The sequence below is a fragment of the Hypanus sabinus genome, chromosome 25, assembly GCF_030144855.1.
Source record: "Hypanus sabinus isolate sHypSab1 chromosome 25, sHypSab1.hap1, whole genome shotgun sequence".
NCBI lineage: Eukaryota > Metazoa > Chordata > Chondrichthyes > Myliobatiformes > Dasyatidae > Hypanus > Hypanus sabinus.
Window position 1 is genome coordinate 1,501,641 of NC_082730.1, and position 22,874 is coordinate 1,524,514.

A 22,874-nucleotide genomic window follows, 5' to 3' on the forward strand; every position below is an offset into this window, starting at 1 on the left:
AGTCTCGGCGACACTGCCGTAAAGCAGCGACGCGTTCGTCCAGGGGAACGGTTGCCGGGCAACGGGAGCGGCTGCGGGAAATGCAGGTGAAACTTCGAGAGAGGGAAAGAAGGAGGGTGCGAGGGGGAAGGTGGAGAGATGGAGACAGGGAGGGGAGGGGAGGGGAGGGGGATGGGGAGGGGGATGGAGAGGGTGAGTTGGAGAGGGTGAGGGGAGGGGGATGGAGAGAGGGAGGGAAGGGGAGATGGAGAGGGGGAGGGGAGTTGGAGAAGGGGGAGGGGAGATAGAGAGGGGGGAGGGGAGATGGAGAGGGGGGAGGGGAGATGGAGAGGAGGGAGGGGAGATAGAGAGAGGGAGGGAAGGGATAGAGAGAGGGGAGATAGCGAGGTGGAGAGAGAGGGGGAGAGGAGAGAGGGAGGGTGTGAGGGTGAGAAGGGGAGGAGAGAGTGGGGTGTGAAGAGAGAGAATGGTGAGAGAGGGGGTGAGTGAGAGGCAGAGAGAAGGTTGAGGGAGAGAGAAGGAGTTGGAGAGAGGAAGAGGGGGAGGAAGGAGAGGAGTGAGAGCGGGTGGTGGAGGGGGAGAGAGGTGCGTGGGTGGGGAGAGGGAGGGAGGGGAGTGAGGCAGGGGCATGGAGGGGAGAGTGGGAGTAGTGAGGGAGGGAGGTGAGAGGCAGGGCAGAAGGAGTGCAGAGAAAGAGACAGAGAGAAAGGGGGAGAGAGAGATAGGGATAGAAGGGGAGGGAGGGGAGAGTAGTAGAGGGGGAAGAGAGAGAGATGTTCAGAGGAAGGAGAGAGGGACAGAGTGGCCTCTGAAGGATGGAGGGGCCAGGGAGAAGGAAAAGATGTGGTATGGAGGGTGAACAGAAGAGTGAGCAACAGGGAATGGGGAGGGGAGGGGTGGGGAAGTGGCATCGAAGGAGAAAAGGGAAGAAAAGTGGAGGGACAAAGAACACTCAGATATTGTAATTCGTTGGAAGTGAAGTGACAGATTGAGTGCTCCAACCAACATAATTGGCTGGATTGATGTCAACTGGCCAGTGATAAGAATTAACTCAATGGTCAGCTGTGAGGAAATCAAACTGTGATTGGAGAATAACAGTAATTAGTCAAATATTAGGGAGTTGAAAACAGTTGAGGTTGCAATTGCTTAAATGATTGGCATGTTGCTTGCTTGATGGCAAGTAATGGTAATTAAATGTATGGCCATGGCCCTGATTGACTGAATGCCCATCACTGGACAGATAGTCAATGGTTGTGATTGGTTGATGTTGATGACTGGTTGAATGACTGATACTGATTGGCTAAATGCCCAGCACAAGTTAGATGGCCATTGGTGGTGTTGAGTTGAGGATGCTGAAGATAATAAACTTGATTGATTGGTTGAACAGACTTGGACATTGATGATGCCTGAACAAAGTTCTGGAGGAATTCAATGGGTCAGGGAAAGGGATGGTTAGTGTTTCAGATTACTGAGAGTATAGAATGGTGTTAGCCAGTGTACAGAGATTTGAGTGAGAGGTGAGGTAGGATCTGGTTGGTGTTAGGGGGAGAGGGCAGATAGGGTGATGGGAAGATGGAGACAGGTGGGAGAGGGGGGGTGAGGCTGGATATGGGAAAGGGAAGAATAGAATGTGAGAATGAAGCTGGGTAGTTGGGTGGCATGGGAAAGGGACATAATGTTGCATGAATCTTCTTTAAACTTTCTCCCTCACTCTTTAAACCTATGCCCTACTCTCTATTACTTCCAACCTGGAATAAAGGTTCTGACCCTATCCACATTTCTCTCAGGTCTCTCCACAGCCTTCAGCATTCCAAAGAGAAAAAAACAAACACTGGTTGGTCCAGGTTCCCCTTATATTAGCATTGGTTTATTCTTGTTACTGATACAGTGATACAGTGAAAAGCTTGTCTTGCTCTCCGTTCATACAGATCAGATCATTACACGGAGCATTGAGGTAGAACATGGTAAAACAGTAACAATGCAGAATGTCGGGGCTGTCCATTATGAGTTCGTACATTCTCTCTGTGACCGTGGGAATTTTCTCTGGTTTTCTCATACATTCCAAAGACATACAGGTTAGCAACTTAATTAGTCATTGGGTGGCAATAGACAATAGGTGCAGAAGTAGACCATTTGGCCCCTCGAGTCTGCACCGCCATTCTGAGATCATGGCTGATCATTCACTATCAATACCCAGTCCCTGCCTTGTCCCCATATCCCTTGATTCCCCTATCCATCAGATATCTATCTAGCTCCTTCTTGAAAGCATCCAGAGAATTGGCCTCCACCGTCTTCCGAGGCAGTGCATTCCACACCTCCACAACTCTCTGGGAGAAGAAGCTCTTCCTCAACTCTGTTTTAAATAACTGACCTCTTATTCTCAATCCATGCCCTCTGATACTGGACTCTCCCAACATCTGGAACATATTTCCTGCCTCAATCCTATCAAATCCTCTAATTATCTTAAATGTTTCAATCAGATCCCCTCTCAATCTCTTCAATTCCAGCGTGTACAAACCCAATCTCTCCAATCTCTCTGCGTAAGGCAGCCGTGCCATCCCAGGAATCAACCTAGTGAATCTACGCTGCACTTTCTCAATTGCCAGAATGTCCTTCCTTAAACCTGGAGACCAAAACTGTACACAATATTCCAGGTGTGGTCTCACCAGGGCCCTGTACAAATGCAAAAGGACATCCTTGCTCTTGTACTCAATTCCCCTTGTAACAAAGGCCAACATTCCATTTGCCCTCTTCACTGCCTGTTGCACTTGCTCATTCACCTTCATTGACTGGTGAACTAGGACTCCTAGGTCTCTTTGCATTTCCCCCTTACCTAACTCTACACCATTCAGACAATACTCTGCCCTCTTGTTCCTGCTTCCAAAGTGGATAACTTCACATTTATTCACATTGAATGACATCTGCCAAGTATCTGCCCACTCACCCAGCCTATCCAAGTCTCCCTGTATTCTCCTAACGTCCTCTTCGCATGTCACACTGCCACCCAGTTTAGTATTGTCAGCAAACTTGCTGATATAGTTTTCAATGCCCTCATCTAAATCGTTGACATAAATCGTAAAGAGCTGTGGTCCCAATACAGAGCCCTGTGGTACCCCACTAGTCACCTCCAGTCAGTCCGAGAAACACCCATTCACTGCTACCCTTTGCTTTCTATCTGCCAACCAGTTTTCTATCCATGTTGAAACCCTGCCCCCAATGCCATGAGCTCTGATTTTACTCACCAATCTCCTATGTGGCACCTTATCGAATGCCTTCTGAAAATCTAGGTATACAACATCCACTGGCTTACCCTCGTCTAACATCCTTGTTACACCCTCAAAAAACTCCAACAGATTAGTCAAGCATGATTTGCCCTTGGTAAATCCATGCTGGCTCGGCCTAATCCTATTTCTGCCATCTAGATGTGCCACTATTTCGTCCTTAATAATGGACTCAAGCATCTTCCCCACGACTGACGTTAGGTTAACAGGGCGATAGTTCTCCGTTTTCTCCTTCCCTCCCTTCTTGAAAAGTGGGACAACATTAGCCACTCTCCAATCTTCAGGAACTGATCCTGAATCTAAGGAACATTGGAAAATGATTACCAATGCATCCGCAATTTCCTGAGCCACCTCTTTTAGAACCCTCGGATGCAGACCATCTGGACCCGGGGATTTATTAGCCTTCAGTACTACCAGTCTACTCATCACAGTTTCTTTCCTAATGTCAATCTGTCTCAATTCCTCTGATATCTTATGACCCTGGCCCATCCATACATCTGGGAGATTGCTAGTGTCCTCCCTGGTGAAGACAGATCTAAAGTACGCATTAAATTCTGTTGCCATTTCCCTGTTTCCCATAACAATTTCTCCCAATTCATTCTTCAAGGGGCCAACATTGTTCTTAACTACTTTCTCTTCACATAGCTAAAAAAGCTTTTGCTATCCCCTTTTATATTCCTGGCTAGACTGAGCTCATACCTGATTTTTTCTCTCCGTATTGCTTTTTTAGTTAAGATCTGCTGTTCCTTAAAACTTTCCCAATCATATGTATTCCCACTCATCTTAGCCCTGTCATACTTCTTTTTCTTTAATGCTATACAATCTCTGACTTCCTTTGTCAACCACTGTGGCCCCTTCCCCCTCTTTGAATCCTTCCTTCTCATTGGAATGAACTGCTTTTGCATCTTTTGTATTATGCCCAAGAATATCTGCCACTGCTGATCCACTGTCTTTCCTGCCAGGGCATCCGCCCATTTAACTTTGGCCAGCTCTTCCCTCATGGCTCTGTAGTCTCCTTTATTTAATTGCAACACTGACACCTCTGATCTGCCCTTATCCCTCTCAAATTGTAGATAAAAACTTATCATGTTATGATCACTACTTCCTAATGGCTCCTTTACTTCAAGATCACTTATCAATTCCTGTTCATTACACATCACCAAGTCCAAAATAGCCTCGTTCCTGGTTGGCTCAAGCACAAGCTGTTCCAAAAACACATCCCTTAGACACTCCACAAACTCCCTATCCTGGGGTCCAGCACCTACCTAGTTCTCCCAGTTCACCTGCATGTTGAAATCTCCCATAATGACTACATTACCTTTAGCACATGCCAATGTTAACTCCCTAATCAACTTGTACCCAATATCCACGCTACTGTTTGGGGGCCTGTACACAACACCCATTAGGGTCTTTTTACCCTTACTGTTCCTCAGCTCAATCCACACAGACTCTACTTCCCCTGTTCCCAAGTCACCTCTTGCTAAGGACTGAATCTCATTCCTCACCAACAGGGCCACCCCACCCCCTCTTCCCATATTTCTGTCTCTACGATAGCACGTATACCCTGGTACACTCAATTCCCAGGCCTGATCCCCTTGCAGCCATGTCTCCGTTATCCCAACAATATCGTAGTTCCCCATTTTCATCTGAGCTTCAAGCTCATCTGTCTTATTTCTGACACTACGCGCATTCAAGTATAGAATTCTTAGCCCATTCCTCCTCTCTTTGCTTAAGACACTGTCTACTGTACCTAACCCAGCTCCTTGAACTTCCTTCGGGCTAATTGCACCCTGAATTTTGATGACCTTCTCAAGATAACCCAAACCTTCTACACATTTAACCCCATGCTCCTTCTGACCAACCCTCTGGATCTGGATCCCTGCCCCCTGCACATCTAGTTTAAACCCCCCCGAGCAGCACTGGCAAACACTCCTGCAAGAATGTTAGTACCCCTCCGGTTCAGATGTAGACCGTCCCTTCGAAACAGATCCCAATGTCCCTGGAACAAAGACCAATTATCCAAAAACCTGAACCCTTCCTTCCTGCACCATGCTCTCAGCCTCGTATTAATGTGCATAATCATTCTATTCTTTGCCTCACTCGCACGTGGCACAGTTAGCAATCCCGAGATTGTCACCCTGGAGGTCCTGCCTTTCAGCTTCACTCCTAACTCCCTGAACTCTCTAAGCAGGACCCCCTCACTCACTTTACCTACATCGTGGACTTGTTGGGTCGGGAGGGTCTGTTAGCATGCTGTATCGCTAAAATAAAAGTCTATAAGTTAGAGAGAGAATTTAGAATAATTGAATTACAAGCATCATGAACAAAGTGGATGAGCTTAGAGCATGGATCAGTATTCGGAGCAGTGGGGAGGTGGCCATTACAGAGACTTGGATGATTCAGGGGCAGGAATGGTTACTCAGAGTGCCAGGCTTTAGGTGTTTCTGAAAGGACAGGGAGGGAGGCAAAAGAGGTGGAGGTATGGCACTGCTGATCAGAGATAGTGTCACAGCTGCCGAAAAGGAGGGAGGATGAAAAGTCATGGAGGAATTGTCTATGGGGTCTCTGGGTGGAAGTTTGAAACAATATGGGGTCAATAACTCTACTGGGTGTATTTTATAGACCACCCAATAGTAACAGGGACATTGAGGAGCAGATAGGGAGACAGATTCTGCAAAGGTGCAATAATAACAGGGTTGTAGAAGTGCGAGATTCTAATTTCCCAAATATTGATTGGTATCTTCCTAGAGCAAGGGGTTTAGATGGGGTGGAGTTTGTTAGGTGTGTTCAGGAAGCTTTCCTGACACAATATATAGATAAACCTACAAGAGGAGAGGCTGTACTTGATCTAGAATTGGGAAATGAACCTGGTCAGGTGTCAGGTCTCTCAGTGGGAGAGCATTTTGGAGATAGTGATCAGAATTCTATCTCCTTTACCTTAGCATTGGAGAGGGATAGGAACAGACAAGTTAGTAAAGTGTTTAATTGGAGTAAGGGGAAATACGAGGCTATCAGGCAGGAACTTGGAAGCATTAATTGGGAACATATATTCTCAGGGAAATGTATGTCAGAAATGTAGCAGTTGTTCAGGGGATATTTGTGTGGTGTTCTGCATAGGTACATTCTAATGAGACAGGGGAAGGATGGTAGAGTACAGGAATCATGGTGTACAAAATCTAGTCAAGAAGAAAAGAAAAGGTTCAAAAAACTAGGTAATGAAAGAGATCTAGAAGATTATAAGGCTAGCAGGAAGGAGTTTAAGAATGAAATTAGGAGAGCTAGAAGGGGCGATGAGAAGGCCTTGGCAAGCAGGATTAAAGAAAACCCCAAGGCATTCTGCAAGTATGTTGAGAGCAAGAGGATAAGATGTGAGAGAATAGGACCTTTGTGTTACAGTGGAAAAGTGTGTATGGAACTGGAGGAGATTGCAGAGGTACTTTGCTTCAGTATTCACTACAGAAAAGGATCTTGGCGATTGTAGGGATAACTTACAGTGGATTGAAAAGCTTGAGCAGAAAGATATTAAGAAAGAGGATGTGCTGGGGCTTTTGGAAAGCATCAAGTTGGATAACTCTCCGGGGCTGGATGATGTACCCCATGCTACTGTGGGAGGCAAGGTAGGAGATTGCTGAGTCTCTGGCAATAATTTTTGTATCATCAGTGGGGACGGGAGATGTTTCAGAGGTTTGGAAGGTTGCAGATGTTGTTCCCTATTCAAGAAAGTGAGTAGAGATAGCCCAGGAAATTATAGACCAGTGAGTCTTACTTCAGTGGTTGGTAAGTTGATGGAAAAGATCCTGAGAGGCAGGATTAATGAACATTTGGCGAAGCATAATATGATTAGGAATAGTCAGCATGGCTTTGTCAAAGGCAGGTTGTGCATTACGAGCCTGATTGAATTTTTTGAGGATGTGACTAAACACATTGATGAAGGAAGAGCAGTAGATGTAGTGTATATGGATTTCAGCAAGGCATTTGATAAGGTACCCCATGCAAGACTTATTGAGAAAGTAATGAGGCATGGGATCCAAGAAGACCTTGCTTTGTGGGTCCAGAATTGGCTTGTTCACAGAAGGCAAAGAGTGGCTGTAGACGGGTCATATTCTGCATGGTTGGTGACCAGTGGTGTGCTTCAGGGATATGTTCTGGATCTTCTTCGTTTTGTGATTTTTATAAATGACCTGGATAAGGAAGTGGAGGGATGGGTTAGTAAGTTTGCTGATGACACAAAGGTTGGGGGTGTTGTGGATAGTGGGGAGGGCTGTCAGAGGTTACAGCAGGACATTGATAGGATGCAAAACTGGGCTGAGAAGTGGCAGATGGAGTTCAACCCAGATAAATGTGAGGTGGTTCATTTTGGTCGGTCAAGTATGATGGCAGAATTTAGTATTAATGGTAAAACTCTTGGCAGTGTGGAGGATCAGAGGGATCTTGGGATCTGAGTCCATAGGACACTCAAAGCTGCTGCGCAGGTTGACTCTGTGGTTAAGAAGGCATATGATGTATTGGCCTTCAACAACTGTGGGATTGAGTTTAAGAAGGGAGAGGTAATGTTGCAGTTATATAAGACACTGGTTAGAACCCAGTTGGAGTACTGCACTCAGTTCTGGTCACCTCACTACAGGAAGGATGTGGAAACCATAGAAAGGGTGCAGACGAGACATCCAAGAATGTTGCCTGGATTGGCGAGCATGCCTTATGAGAATAGGGTGAGTGAACTTGGCCTTTTTTCCTTGGAGCAACAGAGGATGAGAGATGACTTGATTGAGGTGTATGAGGTGATGAGAGGCACTGATCATGTGGAGAGTGAGAGTCTTTTTCCCAGGGCTGAAATGGTCATCATGAGAGGGCACAGTTCTAAAGTGCTTGGAAGTAGGTACAGAGGAGATGTGGGGGGTAAGTTTTTTTACGCAGAGGGTGGTGAGTGCATGGAATGGACTGCCGGCGATGGTGGTGGAAGTGGATACGATAGGATCTTTTAGGAGACTCCTGGATAGGTACATGGAGCTTCAAAAAATAGAGGGCTATGGGTAATCTGAGGTAATTTCTAAAGTAAGTACATGTTTGGCACAGCATTGTGGGCCAAAGGGCCTCTATTGCGCTGTAGGTTTTCTATGTTTCTATAATAGAAGTAACACGTTATCTGCAGGGATCAGCTTGTGAGTTGTCACACTTCAGCACTATCAACATCCTGGTGAACCTCTTCTGCGCCCTCTCCAAAGCATCCACATCCTGTAACAGGGTGTCCAGAACTGCACACAATACTGCATTTATAGCCTAGTCAAAGCTTTATACAACTTGCACCATTAGAATGGTAACAGAAGAGTCTGCAGGTGTTGGAAATCTGGGACAGCATATGCAATGCTGGAGGAACTCAGTAGGCCAGGCGAGGGGAATACACAATCAACATTTCAAGCTGAGACCCTTCATCTGAACTGGAAAGTAATATATACTAAAAGGAATGGGAGGAAGATGGAATCTGATAGGAGAGGACAGTAGACCATTGAATGTGTATGTGATGAGCAGATCAAGAGGCTGGTGGGGGAGTAGAGGTGGGATGATACAGGGTGATCAGATATGGGGAGAAAACAAGGGACAGGGGTGAGCAGTTACTGGAAGTTAGAGGAAATGATGTGCACGGTGTCCTGTTGGAGATGACCAGAACAGAATATGAGGTGCTGCTTTGCTAATCTGTGTCTGGCCTCTATGTGGCAGTAGAGAGCCTTTGGACATATACCCCTGTGGGAATGGGAAGTGTAATTGAGTGGTCAATCGCTACTGTAGCATGCTGTATCACTAAAATAAAAGTGGAAATGTGGAAGATCATGGCTAGTAAGTCAGATAACGTACTCACCAATGTAGAGGAGGCTGTGTGAGAGCAGTGGACACAGTAAACTATATTTTAATAAATAATATATATTATTTTGATAAATTAACCGTTTAATTGTATCCAGTGCTCCTTCCCTTTATTTTATGGTCCACTGTCCTGTCCTATCAGATTCCACCTTGTCAGCCCTTTGTTCTTTCCTCCTATCAGCGTGCAACTTCAGACATCACTCCTACTCTCCCTCCCCCACCTCACCTAGATCCACCCATCTGCTGCCAGTGTTTTCTCCATCCCTTCCCACTACTTTTTTTATGCTGGCCATCTCCCCTCTTTTTTATTCCAGTCATAATGATGGGTCCCAACCTGAAATCTCCACTCTCCATACATACTACCTGAACCACCGAGTTCATCCATCACTTATAGAGTCATAGAAAAGTTCAACACATAAACTGGCCCCTCGGCCCATCTAGTCCATGCCAAACCATTTAAACTGCCCGGCATACCCCTACCATCCATTTACCTATCCAAACTGCTGTTAAACATTGAAATCAAGCTGGCATGTACCACTCGTGCTGGCAGCTCATTCTACATTGTCACTGTCCTGAGTGAAGAAGTTTTCCCTCACATTCCACGTAAACTTTTCACCTTTACTCACCTGGTGTTGCAATTTGATTTTTAGTTTAATGCCCCACCTAACCAATGCTGTAAGCCAATTTTATCACCTCTCCATGTGTTGTTATTTAATTAATAATTGGTTTACTACTGGCATGTACTGAGGTACAGTGACATTTTTGTTTTGTATGCATAATTCATTTCATTACATCAGTGCGTGATGTAGTATGAGTGAAAACAATAACAGAATACAGAATAAAGTGTTGCAGTTCCAGAGAAAGTGCAGCGCAGGCTGACAATAACTTGCAAGGGCCATAATGCAGCAGATGGTGAGGTCAAGAATAGCCTAACATACTAAGGAAACAGAAGCCATCCTTGAGCCTGGTGGTATGTACCATCGGGCTTTTACATCTTCTGCCCAATGGGACCGGGGAGAAGAGAGAATGTTCAGGGTCATATTGGCAGCTTTATGGAGGCAAAGAAGTATAGAAAGAGTCACATGCAGGGTGGTAGTCAAACGAAACCATGATGTCTCCAGATAGGATGCTTTCTACAAAGAATGGTGAGGGTCATTGAGTATCTGCCAATTGCATTCAGCCTCATAAGGAAGAAGAGAAGCTGGTGAGTTTTCAATAAGCATTGGTGTTGAACGAATGAATGAATGATCTTTATTGTCATTAAATATAGATACAATGAAACTGTTTGGCTTCCTCTCAGGCAATTAAATAAAGTGGTAAATAAAAACATGAATAGTGGTAAATAGAAAAACAGTATTAAATAGATAAGTAGCAGAAAATAAGTTGCAGCAGCACCAGAATATCACAGTAATGAACCAAGTGCCATTAGTGCAAGTATTTGAGTCCTTGTGTGTGCATGTGTGTGCTCACAGTTTCAGTCATTGTTCTGTGGGAGTGGTGTGATGGAGGCCACAGCTCTGGGGTAGAAGCTGTTCCTCAGTCTATTTGTTCTGGCTTTTAGTGTCCTGAACATTTTGCTGGACAGCAGCGGTCCAAACAGGGAGTGGCCGGGGTGTGGGTTATGCTGATTGCTTTCCTCCTGAGTCTGCTGGAATAGATGGTGTCCAGTCCTGGGTTGCAACACAATTTCCCTCTGCACATCAATGCTCTTGTCATTTGCAGTGTACTTTGCTCCAAAGTCAAATGCAAAAGCAAAGTGTTATCATTTCAGAGGACCTGTCCTGGGCCCAGAATGTAAGTACAATTAGAAAGAAAGTATCTCTACTTCCTTAGGCATGACATCTAAAACTTTGATAAACTGCTAAAGATGTGCAGTATAGAGTATACAGACTGGCAGCATCACAGCCTGGTTTGGAAACACCAAAGCCCTTGAACAGAAAATCCTACAAAAGGTAGTGGATACAGCTTAGTCTATCACAGGTAAAGGCCTCCCCATTTCTGAGCACATTTACATGAAATGTCACAGGAAAGCAGCATCCATCATCAGGGATGCCCTCCACCAAGAATATTCTCTCATCTTCTTGTTGCCATCAGGAAGAAGGTACAGCAGCCTCAGAACTCACACCACCATGTTCAGGAACAGTTATAACTCCTCAACCATCAGGCTCTTGAACCAAAGAGGATAACTTCACTTGCCCCATCACTGAACTGTTTCCACAACCTGTGGAATTACCTTCAAGGACACTTCATCTCATGTTCTTGCTATTTATTGCTTATTTATTTGTAATTATTATAATTTATTTCTTCACAGTTTGTACTCTTTTTCACACTGGTTGAATGTACAAGTTGAGTTGAATTGAATTGTATTGAATTGTCTTTATTTCTTATATCCTTCGTATACAAGAGTAAAAATATTTATGTTACATCTGTCTAAGTGTGCAATTTATAGTAATTTATGATAAATAGTATGTACACCAGGATCGTCAATATAACATAGAAATACAATTGTACATGAGTTTATCAGCCTGATGGCCTGGTGGAAGAAGCTGTCACGGAGCCTGTTGGTCTGGGCTTTTATGCTATGGTACGATTTCCCAGATGGTAGCAGCTGGAACAGTTTGTGGTTGGGGTGACTCTGGTCCCCAATGATCCTTCGGGCCCATTTCTCACACCTGTCTTTGTAAACGTTTTCAATAGTGGGAAGTTCACCACTCTCTGCAGAGTCCTGCAATTGAGGTAAGTACAGTTCCCATACCAGGCAGTGATGCAGTCAGTCAGGATGCTCTCAATTGTGCTGCTGCAAAAAGTTCTGAGGATTTGGGGGCCCATATCAAACTTCTTCACTGAGGTGAAAGAGGCACTGTTGTGCTTTTATCACCACATAGCCAGTATGTACAGACCACATGAGATCCTCGGTGAAGTTTATGCCGAGGAACTTAAAGCTGTTCACCCTCTCAACTTCAGATGTCAGTCGGGGTTAGACTGTCTCCATTCCTCCTGTAGTCCACACAACCACCTCCTTTATTTTTGCGATATTGAAGGAGAGATTGTTTTCATGACACTACTGTGTCAGGGTGATGATTTTTTCTGTAGGCTGCCTCATTATTATTTGAGATTTGATTATTTGAGATCAATGTAGTGTCATCAGCAAATTTAATTAGCAGATTGGAGCCGTGGGTGGCGACACAGTCATGGGTGTACAGAGAGTAAAGGAGGGGACTTAGGACACACCCCTGAGGGACACCTGTGTTGAGGGGCAGAGGTGGGGGAGCCCACTCTTACCACCTGCTGGCGATCTGACTGCAAATCCAGGATGCAGCTACACAAGGTAGGGTGAAGGCAGAGGGCTCTGAACTTCTTGTTGAGACTGGAGGGAATTACGCTGTTGAATACAGAACTGTAGTCCAAGAACAGCATTCTCACATAAGCATCCTCCTGTGAGGTCTTTCATTAATTCTATTATTTTCATTGGATTTATTGAGAATGCTTGCAAAAAATGAAGCTCAGGGATATATATGGTGACATACTGTACTTTGATAATAAATTTACTTTAAACTTTAATCAAAAGTACATCTCATACTTGCCCAGATCAAGTTCTATCTTCCAGTTCTCTGTCCAAATTTCCAACTGCTCTGTATTTTTTGACAAACTATTCATTCATATGTTCGCCTGGTCTGTGCTTGGCCTCACTGTGCAGAGGACACCACAACAGGTGAGGTTGGAGGAGGTATATGTGAATCTGTGCATCGCTTGGAAAGTCTATTTAAATCCCCAGATGGCATTGAGGAAGGAGGTGTGCAGTCACTTGGCATCTCCTGTGGGTGCAGGGAAAGTACTAGAAGGTGGGAAGGGTGGGTGCAGAGAGGTGAGTGAGGAGAGAAGAGTGCCCAGGGAAAGCAGAAAGGGGTGGAGAGGGGAAGGTGTAACTGATGGTGGGATCATGTTGCAGCTGGTAAAAATATGGATGTGGATGTGCTGAAAGTGAAGGCTGGTGGCGTGAAAAGTGAGGACCAGGAACTCAATCTCTGTTCTGTCTGGGCTGGTGGGGGTGAGGGCAGATCTGTAGGAAGCAACAGGGAGCACCACGTTCTGAAGGAGCAGGATATTCAGAATGTCTGGGAGCAGAAAGCCTAGATCTGAGTGCAGATACAGTGGAACTGAGAAGGGGTGGCATCTATACAGGATGGAAGTGTAATGGAGAAACCTCTGGGTTTGTAGTAGGTATTGGTGGATAGTTCATTTCCTGTCACGGAGGCTGGGAGATCCAGAAAAGGAAGAGAGGTGGCCAAAATAGGACTAGCAAAACTGAGAATGTCCATTGATGCTGATTGGTTGGACTGTCCAGTGGTCCTAATTGGCTGTAGATGGCTCCTTCCTTGGTCGGTGACACTGTTCTCTCTTCCTTCTCTGTTGCAGGACGGAGCGGTGGGGCCTGGGGCTTTGCAGTGTCCTGAGTTCCGCTGGAGCTGGAAGAAGACGGGTTCCTCTGTGCTCCTGGCCCGAGCCTTCCACAGCGCAGACCTGGTGGGAGACAGGCTGGTAGTCTACGGAGGGATGCGATCAGCAGAGCCCGGAGAGGGGCCGCTGGGTGATGCAGTGATTCTAGGGGTGGGCTCATTGGCAGTGGAGGGAGTGGTGTCGGGTGGGCCACCCCGCAGTCACCATGCCACAGTGGTGCTGCAGGAGCGTTGGTTGCTTGTGGTGGGAGGGTGGGACGGCAAGAGGCGGCTGGCTGGGGTTCACGCCCTGGACCTGGGTGGGTACGAGACCGAGCCCGGCTTCTGGAGGCAACTGGAGCAGGAGCAGCACAGCCAGGCACCTGTGGGACTGAGTGGCCACAGTGTCAGCAAGCTGAGCGAGCAGCGGCTGTGGGTGGTGGGACGGGAGGGAGGGGTCCGCACCCAGAGGAGGTTTGCCAGCATCTTCCAGCTTCAAGTGGACATGCAGCATGGACGCTTCCGGTGAGTCAGCCAGACATTCTAAACCGTTCCTATCCATGTATTTGTCCAAGAGTCTTTTAAATGCTGTTAACTTACCTGCCTCAACACATCTCCTGGCAGCTTGTTCTATATGCTGACCAGCCTCTGGGTGAAGAAATTGCCTCTCAGGTTCCTATTAAATCTTTGTCCTCTGCTTCTTGATTCTCCAATTGTGTGAAAAAGACCATGCACATTCACCCTATCTATGCCTCTATAAGGTCATCCTTCCTTCTCCTAAAACAGTCCTTAACTACTCAGCCTCTCTCTATCCCAGCAAGGTCTGCACTCTTTCCAGCTTAATGGCATCTTTTCTATAGCAAGGTGTTGGCACATGATATTCCAAATGCAGGCTCACTAAACATCTTGTACAACTGTAACATATCTCAGCTTCTACACTCAGTGCTGTAACTGATGAAGACCACCAGGACAGAAGCCTTTTTCACCACCCGTTCTGTGACTCCACTTTTAGGGAAATATGCAATTTTATTCTTGGATCCCTCTGTCCTACAACACTCCCCAGGGGCCTACCATTCACTAGGAAATTCCCCTGGATCCCTCTGTTCTACAACATTCCCCAGGGTCCTATCGTTCACTAGGAAATTTCCCTGGATCCCTCTGTTCTACAACACTCCCCAGGGCCCAAACATTTGCTGGGAAATTCCCCTGGATCCCTCTGTTCTACAACACTCCCCAGGGCCCTATCGTTCACTAGGAAAGTCCTGCCCTCCTTTGAACATAGAGATCTACAGCACATTACAGGCCTTTCGGCCCACAATGTTGTGCTGACCATGTAACCTACTCTAGAGACTGCATACAATTTCCCTAGCACATAGCCTTCTATTTTCCTAAGCTCCATGTAAAAGGCCCTATTGTATCCTCCTCCACCACCGTCACTGGCAGTGCATTCCATACACCCACCACTCCCTGTGTGACAAACTTACTCCTGACAATCCTCTCAGTACCTATTTCCAAGCACTGTAAAACTACACCCCCACGTGTTAGCCATTTCAGCCATAGGATAAAGCCTCTGGCTATCCACACAATCAATTCCCATCATCATTTTATATACCTCTATCAGGTCACTTCTCATCCTCAGTTGCTCCAAGGGGAAAAGGCCAAGTTCACTCAACCTATTATCATAAGGTATGCTCTCCAATCCAGGCAACATCCTTGTAAATCTCCTCTGTGCTCTCTCTATAGTATCCACATCCTTAAGTGAGTGACCTGAAATAAACGCAGTACTCGAAGTGGGGTCTGACCAAGGTCTGATATACCTCACGGCTCTTGAACTCAATCCCACGATTGATGAATACCAACACATTATATGCCTTAACAACACTGTCAACCTGCGCAGCAGCTTTTGAGTGTCCTATCGACACGGACTCCAAGATCTCTCAGATCCTCCACACTGCCAAGAGTCTTACCATTTATATTATATTCTGTCTTAAAATTGACCTACCCAAATGAACCACTTCACACTTTTCTGGGTTGAACTCCATCTGCCCCTTCTCAATTCCATTTTGCATCCTATCAATGTCATGCTGTAACCTCTGACAGCCTTCCACACTATCCACAACACCCCCAATCTTTGTGTCATCAGCAAACTTACTAACCCACTCTTCTACTTCTTCATCCAGGTCATTTATAAAAATGCAACACTTTATTTTCCCAAAATGCAACACTTCATACTGACCCAAATTAAGCTCTATTTGCCATCCTTCACCCCACTTCCCCATCTGATCCCTTCTGAATCCTGATAACACATGTAACCTTCTTACTGGGACTCATACAAACTTAGATCATTAGCTACCTCTGCTAACAGCCATGTGGCCCAGTGGTGAGGCCACCTTTTGTAAGTAATGTATGTCTAGCGTTGGTATGATTTGGAGTTCAATCAAACAGGAACGTTGCGATGTTCTGATGAAAGGAACAATTTGAGTGAATGCTGTATAAATACTGTCCATACCCAGTTATCAGTAGTCCAGAAATGACAGATCATTCACCAACATAAAATTATAAAGAAAGTATATTTATCAATTTTCAACTTTATCAAACAGCTAACAAAGAAACAAAAAGAAAAAAAGAGGGCCTATTACAGTTACACATAAACGTTGGAGCTCATTTCTGTATTAGCTGTGTGTATTGCTTTACTCACGGCACTTAATTCCCATCACCAAGCGCAGGCTGAACTTCCCTTCTTGAAATTCTCTGCCTTGAGAAGCACTCCGTGCATTTGGGTCTTCCCTGGTGCTCTTCTCTCCATGCCTCCCGCCAAAAGGACCTCAAACCAGTGTGCTGTCCTTCAGAAATCTTATCTTGCCCAGCTCTCTAGAACCTTCTCACCCATCCCACAATCCTGATTAGCTGACATTCCTAAATTGGACAATGTGGCTCCTTATCTTTTTTACAGAATCTGCTAAAATACCTCATGGCACAGCAGTAGAAATTTTAACCAGGGCACTATACACATCTCCACTATCGAACACCACCAACTTTTCATGACATCCACGTACTTGCTAATCATGCTTTGTAGATTCCCATTCGAGTGGTGTGGGAGTGCAAGAAGGGAGGGGATAGGGTAGTGGGAAGCCAGACCACTCCCCCGACATCTTGCAGCGACCGTGTTGTGAGAGGGCTCTGATGAGACTATGGAGCATGGGGTCTCTGACTGCCTGTCCCTCCCCAGGTATGAGGAGCAGGCCTCACGCACGGCCTCGCGCTCTGGACACTCGGCTACCCTGTGTCAGAGGGGGGGCCGAGGGGAGGCCACCTTTCAGCTGCTGCTGTTTGGGGGACGCAACACACCTGGCTTTGAGGTGGCTGGGCACTGGAAGGAAGGGGTCGTGAAGGTCAGTGATGGGGGAGCGGGTGTGAGGGTCAGTGACAGGGAGGGGGGGTGTGAGGGTCAGTGACGGGGAAGGGGGTGTGTGGGTCAGTGACGGGGAAGGGGGTGTGTGGGTCAGTGACGGGGAAGGGGGGTGTGTGGGTCAGTGATGGTGAAGGGGGGAGTGAGGGTCAATGATGAGGATGTGGTCAGGAAGATCAGAGTGGGGAGGGTGGGTATCTTGCTCAGTGATGAGGAGGGGTAGGGAAGAGTGATTGGGAAGGTGAGGGGAAATTACCCTGGAAGGTTCAGCAGGGATAAACAGTGGGAGGAAGGAGACTGCTGGAGGAGATGGAATGGCAGAGTGGAGAGGACAGAGGAGATAAACCTGAGAATGGAAGGAAAAGCTGCAATGGAAGTGTGCGGCTCTAGGGAGGGTGGATGATGGGATAGTCCAGTTGACTATTTCCCCATTGATACTAACCACCTCTCTGATGCCCCACAGCCCCAGCAACCCTCTGCCCAAGGCTTGGTTGAGAAGTTGAGCTCCCTTATTGCTGACAAGGTGGTGACCCCTGGCAGCCCAACACCTCGCCGACACCACTCCATGGTTCAGCTGGGACCTTTCACCCTGTTGCATGGGGGTGAATCATTCAAGAAGGCCATCGACACAATCTGCAGTGACCTCTACATCTATGACACACGTGAGTGTCAGAGACCTTGACAGGGAGCTTAACTCTGTTTGACCTATGCCCTGGCGAATGTGGTGGGACAGTGTCAAGGGAGTTTCACTCTGACTCTGACCCGTGCCCTGGGAGTGTGTGATGGGCCTAGGTTCACAGCGAGTATTTGATCCCAGTCTCTTGTTTCCTCAGGATCTTGTGCTGGGCAGTGGTACCGGTTCCCTGACTCTGATGTAGAGCTGAAGAGAGTTGGACATCGGATGGTAGTGCTAGGGGAGCAGCTGTGTGTGATCGGAGGTCTGGGACCAGGCGGCAAGGACTGTCCTCCTGATATCTACACCCTGGACCTCCACTGCTGACCCTGGCTGTGGGAACCCTGTGATTCAAATAAAGATGCTGTCTGCCCCATTCGTGTGGAATGCTTATCGTGTTCTGGGCTTTTATCCTACGTTTATACAGCATGGAATCAGGCCATCTGGCCTAGCAGGTCCACGCTGGCCAGTATCTGTATTGCTCCCATCTCCAGTACTTGTCTTTGTGGTCTTTTGAGTCAAGGGGACATTGAGCTCATCTGGACAATTGTTAAATGTCAGTGGTGTAGTTCCCCCACTCTCTCCAGCTGTGTTCCAAGTACTCCCCACCCTTCACCTTCTTCATACAGGTGATAAACATGTCCTTCTAAATCCCTCCTCAATACCCTGAATTTATGTGGCCCAGTTTTACCAAGCCATGATGAGATACCTCTGGTTTCTGCCACCCCTGCAGGCAACCTCATCAACTGTCAGTCTGCTCTCTAATATTTAATCCTGCTCACACCACACCTTCCACTTTTGTTCTGTATGCTTCTCCCCAAACCCCACCCCTCCTGCAAGTTGAAGCTTGCTTCCTGTCGACATTGAGCCAGGCAGGTAACCCAATCCACACGAACAGCCAAACACTCAGTGTTTCTCACTGGGCTGAGCAGGAGGGTCAGAGTCAGACAGAAGCGTAACAGGCCATTAAACTGTCAGTGACTCCCTCCAGCTGTGTGTCAAAGGCACTTGTCACTCTCTGAGTGACAAAGGTACCTACCCCGCTTCCTCCTCACCCTGATCTGTGTCCTTTAATTTCATCCACCTCAAGGTATAGGGAAAATTCCTGCAGTCTGTTCTGTCTCATTTTATATACAGTTTTCTCCCCCCCCCCCCTTTACAAAGGTAGAGCGTTCCTATGAAACCTTTCTTAAACCGAAATGGCGTAAAGCAGGGGTCGGCAACCAGCGGCTCCGGAGCCACATGCGGCTCTTTCATCGCTGTGCTGCGGCTCCCCGTGGTTTGTTAGTTTTTGAAATGTAATTCGAAATTTGAAGATTATGGTGATCTTGTACAATCTAAAAACGTGGAGACCCCATTTCCTGGCACATCTGAACCGCTCACAATTAGCCACCGTTCCGGCTAAGGGAGATAGCCTACGGGGGTTTGTGAGTACGTGTCTTTTGGAGCATCCGCGCCCACGGGGACGGGTTGAGGGAGGCTTTAAAGCAAGGCTGTTTAGTTCGAATAAAGTTACCTTTGACTGCAGTGTCTTTATTTTAGCGCTGCGTGTAGCACACCGCTACGTGTTTTTTATCGCTATTAATATACATCACCACTGCCAATGCCTGACACCCGCCAGTGCGCGCTTTCTTTTAATTCTTCGATCCAAGGTAGGCTAACTATGGAGTAACCTTCAACCCAACGTCTTTTTTTCAGAGTTCAAAATGTTTTTGTTGCATGCAGAAATTTAATTTCGTTTTCTCTGCAGTTCATCAATTTCATAAATGCAACACATTATAGTTTGTTTATACATAGCATAAAGGCAAAAAAAACCGTTGTATGCAGTGTTATTTCATTTTAAATGTCAAACGGGTTTTGTGACTCCCAGTGTTTTCTTTTCTGTGGGAAATGGGTCCATATTGGCTCTTTCAGTGGTAAACGTTGCCGACCCCTGGCGTAAAGCGATGAACCATTAATTTATATGGGAAAAGCGTTTGTCAAAGCGAAAATCCTTTGTAATGCGAAAACAGGTACTAATGTAGGTCTTTTGTAAAAGCGAAGTGGCATAAAGCGAACATTCGTAAAGCTGGGGACACCTGTATTCCAGTCTCGCCTCTCCTAACTTCCTCCAATCCTGGGGGAGCAGACCTTGCCTCTCTTCAGAAGTGAAATCCAATGTCCCAGGCAACATGTTGATGAATTCCCCTCTGCACTGTTCAGTGATAATCACATTCTTCCTGTAGCCTGCAGACCAGAACTGCACTTAGTAGTCCAGCTGAGGACCGAGCAAGGTTTTAAGAAATTGAAACAACTTTTCTACTCTTGTACTCAGTGACAGTAGTAATCATGATCAGTATCCCTCATGCTATCTTAATGACAACGTCTACCTGAGCTGCCACCTTCAGGGATCTTTTATTTTGCACACCAAGGTCCCTCTGTTTGTCAATACTCCAACCTTGTCATTCATGGTTTCTGTCATCAAACCTCCAGCATCTACATTTGAGTCATTCACATGAACTACAAACTGCAAGGGTCCTAGCACCTATCCCTGTGTAACACAAATCACCCTTTACCACGTCAGTAACACTTCCATTTCCCATTTGCCTTGAATCCCATGGGCTCTAATCTAATGGTCCAGTCTCCCCTGCAGGACCTCGTCAAAGGCTTTACTGATCTTACAGACATCAACAATATACTTCATTACCTCAGAAATATTCATTCAAATTAGTAAGCCACGATTTTCTACAAACACAGCTATGCTGTGTATCCTGTATCAATCTCTCTGCCTTTCCACTGTAAATGGATCCTGTGCCTCAGATGCTTGGCCCACTGTATGTTCCCTACTCCCCTCTTTGAATGGGAATTGGGGGCACATTTGTCATCCTCCAGTTATCCATCTGGCAGCACATTGGTGTTCAGGGAAGGTTTCAAAATCTGCCATGACTCCAGCCATCTCTTTCACCTTCCACAGCAGCTTGGGACAGGGTCTGTACATTCTCCCCATGGAACGTGGGTTTCCCCCACAGTCCAAAGAACTACTGATTAATAGGTTAATTTGTCGTTGTAAATCGTCCTGTGATTAAGCTGGGGTTAAATCAGGAGATGCCAGGTTGGGAGGTTCAAAAGGCCAGAAGGGCTTGTTCCACACTGTATCTCAACAAACAATCCCACCCAGATATCACATCTCTTTGATTAGTAAGACCTGAACCACACTTTCATCTTCCTCTTAGCGGGTTTAGCAGTTCCTCTTTGTGAATGCTCCAAGTATTCATTTAAGCTCTCACCTACACTTTCTGGTTTCATATACATGGACCTTGCTCTGTTCCTGGGCATTCTTTTGTCTTTAATATTCTTACAAACCATCTTCAGATTTTCCAACCCTTTGATTTCCTTTGCAAGTCTCTCCCTACATTTCGTCTCTTCCTGTCATTAGTTTGCTTCACCTACCACATGGTTCATTTTTCCTCTTTATCCAACCCTTCAAATCCCTCTAGATCCAGGTTCTGCACTTGCTTTCCTTACAGGAATGTGTCAGCCCTCAATTTGCTGCTTTTACACTGAATGCTTCCCACAGTTTAGATGTCACCTTACCTAAAAGTCAGTGCTTCCAGTCTACTATTCTTTGGTCCTATCGTTTTAAGAAAATCAGGCTTCCCCCATTTAAGCACTTTATTCTATGTCACCTATTCTATTCACAAACCACATAGATATACAAAGTTATGGCCATTATTTCCCAACTGGTGCTTAGGAGTAGAAGATTGTGAATCACTGCCTCCATCCGACCAGCTATATTGCCCAAGACAAGGTGTAGTGATGCACTTTCCTTGTCCGTCCATCTACATCCAATCTCGAAGCGCTGTCTCTGGGCCTTAAACACTCCCTTGTCCACCCATCTACATCCACCCTCAGAGCTGTGTCTTGAACACTTCCCTTGTCCGTCCATCCACATCTAATCTCGAGGGGCTATCTCTGGGCCTTAAACACTCAGTCCCACAGTCCAAAGACTCCCAGGTAACACCTGGGAAAGTGAAATAATGAACTCATGTACTCTACTTCAATATTTTTCCTCTTTTTGCACTTATTAAATTTGTATATTTATATGCAAACCAGTACAAGATTTATATTTCTTATGGGAATTTATTTCTTATTATATATTATATTATATATTTCTTATTTATATTTCATTATGATAGAGCTGAGGATGATCAAGCAGATTTACAAGTAGATGATGGGTGTAACATGAATGTAATACACGCCAATGATTGGGTACAAATGCAGACAGAGCAAAGTGTTAAGTAGTTCCATAGACAAAATTCAAAGGGCAAAGAATGCAGGACTGAAGGTACTTTATTTAAATGCGTGTAGCACTTGGAGTAAAGTGGACAAACTCATGGTCAATTAGAGATTGGTAAATATGACGCTGTGGGCATCACTGAGCTGTGGCTGAAAGGCCTTAACTGGGAGCTTATCAAAGGATACTTTGTACTGGAAGGACAGGCAGGAAAGCATAGGCAGTGGTGTGGCTCTGTTAGTAAGAGATGGAATTACATCTTTAGAAAGAGGTAACTTAAGGCCAGAGAATGTTGAATCTTTGTGGATGAAGTGAAGAAATTGCAAGGATAAAAAAAATTATGGGAATCGTATATAGGCCTTCAAATAGTAGCCAAGATGTGACGTTGAGATTGCAAAGGAAACTGGAAAAGGCATGTAATAAGGGTAATGTCATTATTGTAATGGAGGACTTCAAAATGCAAGGGGAATGGGAAAATCAGATTGGTGTCAGATAGCAAGAGGGAGTTTCTTAAATGCCTACAAGATGGCTTTTTAGAGCAGTTTGTGCTTGAGCCAGCTCAGGAAAAGGCTATCATAGACGGGTGTTGTGCAATAACCGTGATCTTAGTAGGAGCTTAAAGTAAAGGAACCCTTAGGAGGCAGTGATCATGATTGAATTCATACTGCAGTTTGAGAGGCAGAAGCATAACTCACATGTATCAGTAACACAATGGAATAAAGGGAATTCAAAGGCACAAGAGAGGAGCTTGTCCAGGTGGATTGGAGGAGGGTACTGACGAGGATGACCGCAGAGTAGATGGCTGAAGTTTCTTGGAATAGTTCAAAAGGTGCAGGATAGATACATCCCACAGAGGAAGAAGGTCTCAAAGTGGCAGGGGTAGGCAACCATAGCTGACAGGGAGGTTAAGGCAGCTTAAAAGCCAAGGAAAGGGCATACAAGGTAG

The 22,874-nt window shown here is 45.9% G+C and overlaps 1 protein-coding gene across 2 annotated transcripts; it reads left to right on the top strand.

The window, feature by feature from the left end:
• Nucleotides 1–19: 19 nt before the first annotated feature.
• Nucleotides 20–18,031, top strand: LOC132380922 (kelch domain-containing protein 9-like). 2 transcript variants are annotated; one of them, XM_059949872.1, is made up of 5 exons: nt 20–86; nt 13,554–14,098; nt 16,803–16,965; nt 17,446–17,644; nt 17,816–18,031. In XM_059949872.1, the coding sequence occupies exons 1-5, from the start codon at nt 81–83 to the stop codon at nt 17,980–17,982; spliced, it is 1,080 nt and encodes a 359-aa protein (XP_059805855.1). In that variant the 5' UTR covers nt 20–80; the 3' UTR covers nt 17,983–18,031. The 2 variants fall into 2 exon arrangements, with proteins under 2 accessions (XP_059805855.1, XP_059805857.1); XM_059949874.1 differs by lacking the exon at nt 20–86 and adding an exon at nt 7,890–7,990.
• Nucleotides 18,032–22,874: the final 4,843 nt, after the last annotated feature.

Coding starts and splice junctions, on each gene's coding strand:
- LOC132380922 (XM_059949874.1), top strand. CDS start 7,952: ATGTTGCCTGGATTGGCGAGCATGCCTTATGAGAATAGG. Junction 7,991..13,553: donor GCATGCCTTATGAGAATAGG/GTGAGTGAACTT, acceptor TCTCTGTTGCAG/GACGGAGCGGTGGGGCCTGG. Junction 17,645..17,815: donor CCTCTACATCTATGACACAC/GTGAGTGTCAGA, acceptor TTGTTTCCTCAG/GATCTTGTGCTGGGCAGTGG.